At 34.5% G+C, this 12,119-nt stretch overlaps 1 protein-coding gene across 2 annotated transcripts in view; it reads left to right on the top strand.

The window, feature by feature from the left end:
- Window positions 1-12,119, top strand: part of Sec71 (ADP ribosylation factor guanine nucleotide exchange factor Sec71) — a 115,262-nt gene that overhangs the window by 58,409 nt on the left and 44,734 nt on the right. For both annotated transcript variants that reach the window (XM_083143739.1, XM_083143740.1), the window contains exons 13-16: window positions 283-440; window positions 1,987-2,228; window positions 7,032-7,183; window positions 8,754-8,882. In XM_083143739.1, coding sequence (XP_082999865.1) covers window positions 283-440; window positions 1,987-2,228; window positions 7,032-7,183; window positions 8,754-8,882 — 681 coding nt within the window. The remainder of the gene's footprint in view (window positions 1-282; window positions 441-1,986; window positions 2,229-7,031; window positions 7,184-8,753; window positions 8,883-12,119) is intronic.

The raw sequence follows: 12,119 nt of genomic DNA, 5'->3' as shown, positions 1-12,119 counted from the left end.
ACAAAATTTGTAAAAATTTGCGTCAGCCTGTGTTTGATTCTGGGAAGAAAAAATACCAATAAAGAAGGATGTGAAAGAGGTATCATCATGACCACTGAGAAAAGATAGGATATAGCAAAAATCGGAGAAATTGTAAGTAATTATTATTGTCGTTATCCCAGGTCGGAGGGGCATAACACGTGTGATTTTTAGATTTTTGCATATAGTGCATGAAAAACATGTTATACTATTATACTCAAAAGTGTATTTGTGTTTTAATGTATTCATTTAAATTATTTATAGATCATGTATGCATATGTGGATCAGATGGATTTCAGTGGGCGTGACTTCGTTTCTGGCTTACGGACATTTCTGGAAGGTTTCAGATTGCCTGGCGAAGCACAGAAGATCGACAGGCTGATGGAAAAGTTTGCTGGACGTTACTGCGAGTGTAACCCCAAGTATGTTACCCCTTTCCTCTCTCTCTCTCTTTATACTTAAACATGGTTGTAGGTAGATAAAATTACCTCCAGTGTGTAAAAAGTAGCACTCACTACAATACAAATATTGTAGTGTAGATGGTTGGAAGCTGTTTTTTTTTTTTTCCCAATAAATTTCAAGGCACGGGACTCAAACTGGACCCAGCCTGGTTAGTGATAGTCGACTGGGAGCACGGACGTCGGAGAAACGCCACCTACACCGGACCCACACCACACCCACACCCACACCAAATACATATAACGTCACCCTGACTTATCTCTGCACTTCATTCCCTGAAGATGAGAGTGATGTTAGCTCTCGAAAGCTCGGAAGCCTTTCCGGAAATCACCTGGCTGATTGCCCGAGAAAACCTCTACAAATTTATTTTAATTTAAAAGCATGCGCTTTTCAAGTATGATGTGTACAAAAAACATCATTGAATGAGAACTGTTTGTCCTAGAGAGTCTATGTTTGCAATTAGACTGAATCACTGAATAAATATATTTTTGGATTTCAATTTTTTCTTCATCTACTTACTGTGCTTGGAAAAAATGGTTAAAATGTTTTGTTTTCCCAACAGTGGCTTTCCCGGAAAGAAAAAAGACTTTAATGGTCTTTGATAAGTAGTTTCCATTCTACATTTTTTTTGTGCATCACTGCACATTTGAAAAGTGCATGCCTATAATATCTCCATGTACAAGTTAAATTTCATTCGCAGTCAGCGGGAATAAAAATATATTTATTTTTCTATTAAATAGATAAGAAAAATGTAGTAACATTTTAGATATATCCAAATTTATAATAGAAAACTGTCTTTACTGTAAATAATTGTTGTTGTGTGTGTGTTTCCCCTCACTTTTGCTTGGTTGTGAATCTTCATCCTCTGTTCTGCTTCCACTCCAATGTTTCAATTCTGGTTTCTTCCCACATTTTCCACTACTCAATTCATGTTTTTGAAAGGTGAAAATACATTTTCTTATTTGTTTTGTCACGAAATGATGCAAAATGAACTGCAAAATTGATTAGTTCTGGTGTAAATATTTTAGAAGCAAAAATGAACTCCTTTGCACAGGAATAAACTTAAAACTCGGATAACTACATAAATGTGCTATTTATTGTGTATGAAGTGTAGTTTCTAAATGAAATTCAGGGTTATATTCACCATGTTTGTACCACTTTTGATCCCAATATGTGCCCAGTTTGTATCAAAATCTTATTTTATTTACCATAAGTATGTGGCTATACGGCTCAGGTTTTTCTTTGAAAATTAAGCAATGTATTGAAACATTTAATTTAAGAGACCCGTTTATGTGGATTCTAATTTCATATTCATGAAAATAATAACCAAAAATAACACTAAGCTGTATGCTATTTATATAAATATTAGATCACTATAATTATCAGCAATTTCACCACTAGGCATGTATCGGCCAATACAAATAGAGTACCCATTAATCAATTCCATCCCCATGGTGAATATGTATTACCTTACTGCACATTCTACAAATGTTTTGTTTTCATTTACAGCAATGGGTTGTTTGCCAGTGCAGACACGGCGTACGTGTTGGCATATTCCATCATCATGTTAACGACTGACCTACATAGCCCGCAGGTGAAGTGTAAGATGACAAAAGAACAGTATATAAAAATGAATCGAGGTATAAACGATAGCAAGGACCTACCGGAAGACTATCTTTCTCAAATATATGACGCGATAGCTGGCAATGAAATCAAAATGAAGGGAACCGTTAACAAGCCTGGGAAACAGTGTGAGCTTAAAATTTGTGTCTTTGTGTGGTGCGTCTGAATGTTGAATGCATGTCTCTGCAAATTTTCTAGTTTGTTTAGAGTTTCAATTTGGGCATAAAAAATAATACAAGTAGTGAAGTCCTGTTTTGGCATGTACTTACTGTTTTCCTTTAACAAGAATAGTCAGAGTTATAACATTGGGAGGTAATTCAATATGGATGCTGTAAACGTGGTTTGAGAATTACTTAAGTGAAATTTCGTATTTCCATGTTGCACAATTTAATGGTTATTTCCGATTAATTTCGAAGACTCTGTCTTCATTCACTTTGCATTTGCAACTACCACCACCTGGGAACTAACAAAGCAGCGATGCGATACCATCTCCGCTCCAGACGCCGTAACCTTAGTGAATGAAGACAGAGAGTTTTCAAAATGAATCGGATATAACCATTAAATTGTGCACATGGGGAGGTAAGTTGGGTTGAAAAAATTTAAAATAGTAAAAGACAATGCAGGGCTCCATCTCTGGCTGGCAACTGACTGGTCATTTACCATTTTAACCTTTTTTTAACCCAACAGCAGTGAGCCTTCGAAATGAATCTGAAATAACAATAAATTGTGCAATGCAGAAATACGAAACCTCTTTAAAATAATATATATATATAAACACTTACGTGAGTAAGTATTGTTAAAAAGTCCTATATACGACGTTTCACAGAGCTACGCTCCGCTTCTTCAGGTAACTGTTATCACCACATAAAATACTTCGCCATGTTAAAAAGCAATCTAGGATTGGATAAAAAGGATTAGATTAAAAGCATAAAATTACATGACTTTAAAACTATAAATGCCTTGGTAATTCCCATACCACCCAAACGGCTGAAAGATGACAAATGCAGACATGCGTCATGTTCCTTCCAATGCAAACTCTTCCACCTTCATTTTACGCTTTTAATCTAACCCTTTTTATCCAATCCTAGATTGCTTTTTAACATGAAGTATTTTGCTCCGCGAAACGTTGTATATAGGGCTTTTTAACGATACTCACTCACGTAAGTGTTATATATTATTTTAAATATAAATAGTGAGTAAACACACAATTCCAATATGTGTCCGAAACTTCACGTAAGAAATTACCTCCCTATGTTCTAAACTCATTCTTGTCTTATCTCTTGATGAAACCACATGATGTGTTGAAAGCTAGAGGAAAACGGTAAATACGTGCCAAAACTGGTCTTCTTTACTTAGTGAAATGATGTCATATGTTTTACTTTGTATAAAAGATAATATTTTCTCTAAAATATTGCATGTGTTGTATAATTATTGTAATATTCAGGGTGATGTGCAAATTGTTGGTACGTTTAAGAAGTGGATTAAGTGTGCGTCATTTGTCATTATTACACATATTATCTCATTGAAATGCTAGCAGTGTTCATACATATCTTAACAGTTCTTTTAATTTTTAAACACTGGTGAAGGTGTGATGTTTGATCCATCATTAACAAAATTGCCATGCAGGACTGTTTTGACTGCTGTTAACCCCATGCATGTTCTTTGGTTGAGTTTTTGAAAGTTTTTTCTATAAATCTGTCAATATTATGGAAGTACAAGGTAAGGTAAGGTAAGGTAAGGTGTTCCCCTGTGCATAGCACCATGCCCTGAAGGCGTATAGGGGGTGTGGGGGTAACGCCCCACACTTTCTTGATCCGGTCGTGAGTGGGGGTGATGTGATCAGCATCACGCCCCTGACCACCTTTACCCCCCAGGGTTTCCCCCAGGTACCCATGTAAGTACAAGAAGTATCAAAATCTAAGAGAAAATGTGCCTCTGAAATATGAGCGTATACAATAGAACCGCGATTTTACGTTCCGGATTTTACATTTTCCCGCATTATTAGAGGCATGCAAATTTCGTTTCTGACGAAAACACGAAATATGAAATAACATTATTTTCCTGTAGTTTACGGTTATTACAAGCATAAGAAAACAGTTTATCTTTGTGACGTTTCAGGAGAACACACGCTCCTTTCATCAGACATTATTATAACTGTATCTTTAGTTAAAATGAAAATAAATGTCTGATGAAAGGAGCGTGTGTTCTGCTGAAACGACACAAAGAAAAACTGTTTTCTTATGCTTGTAATAACCGTAAACTACAGGAAAATAATTCTATAATGCAAGCAATGCGTACATACAAGAAAAACTATGAAATAACATGCTGTAATGTTCATTTTCATGTTTCTGAAAAGTGCGAGGTGCATTTTTTACCCTGTTTGTCACGAAATAATGCGAAATGAACTGCAAAATATACGCTTAAACACGAAATTTACCGTTTATATACTAACGTGACACTTTCAGAATTCTGAAGTATCCTGTGAGTTTTGCAATTCACGGAAAATTGATTAATTCTGCTGTAAATATTTGTGAAGCAAAAATGGACCCCTTTATACAGGAATAAACTTAATATTCTGGTAACTACATAAATGTGCTATTAGAAGGGATAAGTTTATTTTGTGTAATAAGCACGGTTTTTACATCAAATTTAGGATTATATTGACAATTTTAAAACCAAAATGTCATTTTATATAGCACTTTTGATGTGATTATTCACCGCTATAACACCGAAATGTCATTTTATTTACCGCTTTTGAACCCGAAATCGACTGTTTTTGTACGAAAATTTTGCTTTTTTATTTACCAAAAATATGTGCCTCTACGCATTATACATTCAATTTTGATGGTCCCAACATAGTAAAAAGTTAAGAAATTTACCTTGAGTTTACATTTTCTCGCATTTTAAGTTTTTTCAGCTTGATCCCCTGAAAAACGTTAAATTCGAGGTTTCACTGTATGTAGGGGCGTAAGTTGTATTCAGAAGGCATTCAGATGTCAGCATGTGTTCCACATAATAATAAAGCTTTGTCACTTGGGGTCACAGCCAGTATAATTCTCTGTGGTGTTGTGTGTGTTACTCATATCATGAACTCAACTTTGCAAAGGAAGCATCTGACCTTTGAAACTCTTTTCACACATCTCAGCTCACTAACTGAACTGCATGTTTCATTTTTGACGAAATCACGAAATGTGAAATAGCACATTATAATGTTAATTTTCATGTTTTTGAAAGGTGTGAGGTGCATTTTTCTCCTCTGTTTTGTCACGAAATGATGTGAAATGAACTGCGAAATATACTCTTAAACACAAAATTTAGGAGTTTATTTACGGACGTGACACTCTCTGAAGTCAGAATTATCCTGCGAGTTATGCAATTCTCAGAAAATTGATTAATTCTGCTGTAAATGTTTGAAAAGCAAGATTAGAATCCTTTATACAGGAATAAACTTAATACTCTGGTAAATACATAAATGTGCTATTAGAAGGGATATGTTTATTTTGTGTAATAACTGCAGTTTTTAAATCAAGTTTATGGTTATATTCACAATTTTAAAAACATTTATTTTATATACCACTTTTGATCCGATTATTGACCGCTATAACATGGAAATTTTATTTTATTTACCTCCTTTGAACCCGAAATTGACTGTTTTTGTACTGAAATTTTGCTTTTTTGTTTAACAAAAATATGTGCGGCCTCTGCTTATGAAGTTTCAAGTTAATTGATGAGCCCTTAATATATTGTAATTTCAGAGAATTTGTATGTAAAATTATAATCATTTTTGATATAAAAGGAAGCTATATTGCATATTTTGAGTGTCGAACTTTCTGTGCCACCCTACAGTTACAGCTACACTGGATATTGAAATCTAATTGCATTGCTCTGCTCAATATTACCAGATGTGATGTTGTACACTGTTATTTCCTTTGCAAGCAGGCAAACTATTTTGTGCTTGTGTGTATTATGGGTAAATGCTTTGGTGCTTTTAATGTAATTTTAGTTGAAGTGCGTAAGGCAGTTCCATAGGTTGCTAATTTTTACTGGGAAACATATTGCCTGTAAATTGCTTGTGCTTGCTTTTTGTTCATATTGTAAGATGTTATCGCATTCTGTTAGATTACACACTGCCAGTTTGAATAAAATATATCCATTTGATATTTTTTTTAAAATTTAATAATGGGAATATATAGGGGCATGCATATTTCGTTTTTGACGAAAAAACGAAATTTGAAAAAACACATTGTAGTGTTAATTTTTTATTTTTTTGAAAGGTGTGAGATGCATTTTGTGACCATATTTTGTCACGAAATAATGCGAAATGAACTGCAAAAAGCGAAATTAACTCTTAAACACGAAATTCAGGATTTATTCACCAACGCGACACCTTCTGAGGTCTGAATTATCCTGAGAGTTATGCAATTCCCGGAAAATTGATTAATTCTGCTGTTAATATTGGAGAAGCAAAAATGGACTGCTTTACACAGAAATAAACTTAATACTCTGATAACTACATAAATGTGCTACTAGAAGTGAAATGTTAATTCTGTGGAATAAATGTAGTTTTTAAATCAAATTTAGGATTATATTCACAATTTTAAAACCAATATATATTTTTATATACCACTTTTCATCCATTTTTTCACCGCTATAACACCGATATTTTATATTATTTACCGCTTTTGAACCCGAAATTGACTCAGTTTTTGTACCGAAATTTTGCTTTTTTATTTACCAAAAATATGTGCCTCTAGGAATATATCATCCATCTCTTAAAGTTAGGATAATGTAGCGTTTAGTGCATTACACGAAGAACATAACTTTTTGATAGAATATAGTTTACTTTGTATGTTTAATATTTCACATTTATGTTGATAACTAGTTTAAGTAGCAATATTTTAATACACATGTTTTCATATATTAATTTTCAGTAATTTCAAGTGAAAAGAAACGCCGTTTTTTGTGGAACTTGGAAATGGAAGTCATATCAACAGCAGCAAAGAATTTGATGGAATCAGTGAGCCATGTGCAAGCTCCATTTACCTCTGCCAAGCATCTAGAGCATGTGAGACCTATGTTTAAGGTACGCATTTTTGCTGAGTTTTCTAAATTCGCAATTAAAAATAAATACAACAATCATGTAAACAGTAATAGAAGGAAGTAGTCTGTGGTGTATTTTTTTTATACAATCTAAGTTTAAATCCTTTGCCGTTCTTGCCTCTGGCTGGGTTGGCATAGAAGTCAAGCCTCTCCATTTTTTTCCTGGTCTTCCACCACTCCTCTCTTTCCACAGTGTTCCAATCTTGTCTTTTTCTCCTAACACCCCTCACTATCTGCTCTTTCCACTGAAATCTTGGTCTCCCCCTTGGCCTTATTCCCACTCCTTGTGCATGGTAAGCTCTTACTGATCCTTTTCTGCATCCATCCTCTTCATGTGTCCAAACCTTCTCATCTGTGCCTGATCGATTCTGTCCTGAAGCTTCACCACCCCCACTGTCTGTCAGATCTCCTCATTCCTTATTCTATCCCATCTATTCTTCCCCAATATATTCCTTAAACATTTTATCTTCACTGCCTGCATCTTTGTTTTGTCTCTCTCTCTCTCGTTGTCCAAGTCTCTGCTCCGTATTTAATTATTGGAATGTAGTATGTGTTATATATTACCTTCTTGGGTACAACCAGCATTTTTTTGTGTTTGTTTTTTGTGTGTGATCTTATTAAAAGTTTGTATTAATAATATTATTTTGAAGATGAATGGAAGTACGATTGGAAACATGGATTATCTCTTTTCAAGTATCAAAAAAATGAATTTTCGAAAAATGTTAATCATATATAATGTGTCCCAAGCAGTTTATGGATAATGCAGTAATTTGAACTACTCGAAACTCCAAATGCAACAGCTTTTATGAAAAGTTCTTAGAATCTTGTCTATGTTCTTAACTAACTTTATGCACCAGAGGTGACTAATTCATTAATTTTTACGGTTGTTCATGGTGCAGGTATGTACCAAAATTTTTATGCTTCTTGTGAGAATTAAACATAAAACCACTCTTACCAAACACAAATGAGTGCTAACTATTCAGAAAACAGGAGCCTGTGTAATGTTGTTAGACACTTGGATACAAAAGCTACTTTGTAGTAAACTTTGTAATGAAGTTTTTCTTGTTTGTACGCATTGCTTGAATTGTAGAATTATTTTCCTGTAGTTTACGGTTATTACAAGCATAAGAAAACAGTTTTTCGTTGTGACGTTTCAGGAGAACACACGCTCCATCAGACATTTATTTTAATTTTGACTAAAGATACAGTTATAACAATGGTTATCAATTTTTTAAACAAAAAGAATCCGTTATATAATGGATGTTGTCAATGTTAAGTTGTTGTAATATAACAACTTAACTGTGAAAAGAAGCAGTCTGTTTTATTTTTATTTCAGATAAAAAAAAAATTTGATCAAATTATTTTTTTTATTTAAAATTATGAATCCCAAATATCATCAGGTAATTCAAAGTCATCATTGTTTTAACAAAGTCTCTGGATGTTTTCTGTTATATTAAATTTTAAAGATAGTGGCTTACTCCATTTGTGAAAAAGAACTGTAATGGAACTTGATATCAATATATATTCTTATTGTGTGGTATGTGTGCTTTCAGATGGCATGGACACCCTTTCTGGCAGCTTTTAGTGTTGGATTGCAAGACTGTGATGACCCTGAGATAGCATCTTTGTGCCTTGATGGAATTCGCTGTGCAATAAGGATTGCGTGCATCTTTCACATGACGGTAAGTAAAATTCTTTATTATGTAACATATTAAATGAGTTACTATATGAGTAAAATGCTTTTGTTGTTAATTCTGGCAGTAAGTTCACTTTATCCAGATAAATTAATGGAAACTGGACCTGCCATTGGCGAGGCCTCGATGGACTGGTGATAACATTGTCGCCTTGTAATCAAGGGGTCCCGGGTTCAATACCGGTCATGGCACATAGTGGTTTGGACCCCACTTTCAACTGTAGGTCCAGTCCCGATTAGCCTATCTGTGCATAAAGAGGACTTAAATTTAGAATTCAACAACAACAACATTGGGGACTTCTAATTCTGCCAGCAAGTTAACTGAACAAGAGTAAGGGACATAATTGTATTCCATAGATTGTATATTCGAAGATATTGCAACTTCCTGAGTTTGAAGTTTACAACTGTCCGCCTGAAGACAAGAGAAGAGAGACTGTCTGGAAATGTAATTTTAGTATGTGTAAGTGGTAAGAGGCACTAGACAATTGGTAATGTCCAATGAACACTGAATGCTAATAAAGAACCATTTTAACTAACATTCAGGGAATTATTAAATATGGTCACAAAACCATTGCCTAAGGATTATTTTATTATTTGTGTTAAGTAATCAGTGCTCAAGATTATGTGCTGTAAGATATCTAATCTTGGAAAATAAACATGGGTGAGGACTTCAAAGATAAACAGCACAGCTAAAGGATGGCACAGTGAAATATCTTCCAGTAGTTCAGTGTCTTTGTTGTGAAGTTGGAGAAGGTAATGCAACTCCATGCCTTTTCTTTATTAGACCTAAACTCATCTGTCTCTGGTTACGGGAATAGCAAAAGTAGAAAGATTTTTAGTGGATATTTATGTATTATTTTGTTCTCTTTTTCCATCTTACACATTGCAGTTAGTTTGCAAATCTAACTCCATTCGTAACGAACCTTAAAGTTCGTGGGATCTTAAGAGTATCTAGCAGGTAAACCAGTTAACTGATGGGGTGATGTAAACTACTCATCATTCATCCTCTTGATGAGACCACTCGTCATAGACATGACGAGTTATTGCTTGGCATGCGAAAGGTACAAATTACACAAAGGAATTAAACTACTGAAAAGACAATGGTAACTCGTTGTGTTTTGTGAACCGTTGAACCTGTATCATGGCTGGGTGTAGGATAATTACCTGTCTAACTGAAGTCTTTAGCTGAATGAAAATAGCGAAGTCCTCTGTAAGCTTCTCTCTTATGCTGACCAAAGCGTGCTTCCACTATCGACCTCCTGTCTTGCTGACCTCCTCTCTCTACCAACTCAATTCCCAAAGTCCCGTCCCTTCCCAGCTTGTCTCACCTCTATATTCCCTGGCCATCGAGCTCTTCCTCGATGCCGAATCGCCGAATCGTGTTTTTAATATAATTGCTACCATGCAAACCGCTGACACCAAAACCAGAAGTGTTACCTGTTCCTGAAAGCTCAGGAGGTTTGCATGGCACAACACAACGCATTGTAAACATGCCTAAGAGGCTTGAGACAGCTGAGAAAAACAAGTGAATGCCCTGGTCAACATGAAGCGTTCAGAGAGACTTAATAAAATAAACATACAATCTTAGGGATTGTTACGCATTCTAAATTTCTTCTTAAACATCATTCTTCATTATATTCCATTTACAAAAGCCCATCCTTCTGAAAATACTAAATATTCCTCTTGACGTCTGTGGCAATATCAGAAGTGGCCCCTACTCCAGTACTCCAGGCACTTTCAAGTACCATCTCACACCACCCGAAGCATTCATCTTTTTTCTTTTCAGAAACCTAGATTTTGCCTCACCAACCTTTCCTCTTCCACAGACTACCCAGTAAATATAACAATCTATCAAACGAAATAAGACATTTTTGAAAATCAGACATGTTTTAGGAGGTTGTATAAAAAATTGATAGTCACTTTACATGTAATTGAATGATTGATTTGGTTTACTTTACATCGCTTTTCTGATAATTGCAAATATGAGGATGAGTGATGACATGATGAAACTGATGAAGGGACACTCACAAAGAACATCCATGCTCAGGCTGGAATTTGATACGCACCGCATGTAATTTTATGTTATGATGTTAGGTTATCATTATCTCTTGTTAGTACATTCTGATATGAAAATTGTTATTGCTGTATTTAGAATCCTTTGTTACAAAGAAATAAATATATTTTCCCTGACTGCAGCTCAGTAATTTTCTGAGAGTGATTTTGCACAAGTGAAAGTGACACAGCAAAGTTAAAGTAATTACTAGGGCCCGGGACTTTATGTCCTATAAAACTGTAAAATATGTATGTAATTATGTCATATGAATTGGAAAATATGTCATGAAAAATTACAAATATGTCAGAAAAATGCATAAATATTTCCAGTCAAGCCAAAAATATGCACAACAGTACTCTCGAATTTCTCCCATACCCGATAGAGTAGAGTAGGGGCTGTAATGTACCGAACATTATTTTTACTTTTGACTGATTTTTGTGAAAAGCAAAAAAGGCAAAGAAATGAGAAAGAAACTTATTTACTTCCCGTGCAACGATGAGAGATATCATTTTTCCTCAATAATGTTTGCATGGCTATCAATTGTGGGCAGGATAAAAAAAAGTGGGGTATTATTGTTCTGTACTAAGAAAAGACGGCACCTTTCTTACTCCGTAATTTCCATATCCTGCCATCGACAATATGAACTATCCGTTATGCTAAAGCTACGAAGAAAAAAATTATGAAATAACCGATTATGTGCAAGAGAATTACGAATTATACAGAAATATGTCTTATTACAACAAAATTGAAGAAATACGTATGTTGTAAAAATGCGAAATTGGTGAAATATGTCAACATATGCTTTGTCAAGTTTGTCTATTTTGGCTGATTTTCATCAGATATGTAAGATCTCGCCCCAATATTAAATCCGAAGCCAAATGAAAAATATGTTGTAACATAAAGTCCTGGGCCTTATTTATGATGTTAGGTTATCATTATCTCTTGTTAGTACATTCTGATATAAAAATTGTTAATGCTGTATTTAGGATCCTTTGTTACAAAGAAATATATTTTCCCTGACTGCAGTAATGTATCATGCTAGCTCAATAATTTTCTGAAAGTGATTTTGCACAAGTGAAATTTTCATTGTGACACAGCAAAGTTAAAGTAATAACCAATGTGTTAGCATTTCATCACTTCCGTATAGTAGTGCTCAGAATTAATTGTTTTGTT

The sequence above is a fragment of the Lepisma saccharinum genome, chromosome 22 (genome assembly GCF_977018435.1).
Source record: "Lepisma saccharinum chromosome 22, izLepSacc3.1, whole genome shotgun sequence".
In the NCBI taxonomy this organism is placed as follows: domain Eukaryota; kingdom Metazoa; phylum Arthropoda; class Insecta; order Zygentoma; family Lepismatidae; genus Lepisma; species Lepisma saccharinum.
This window is presented reverse-complemented; position numbering and strand designations above follow the sequence as displayed.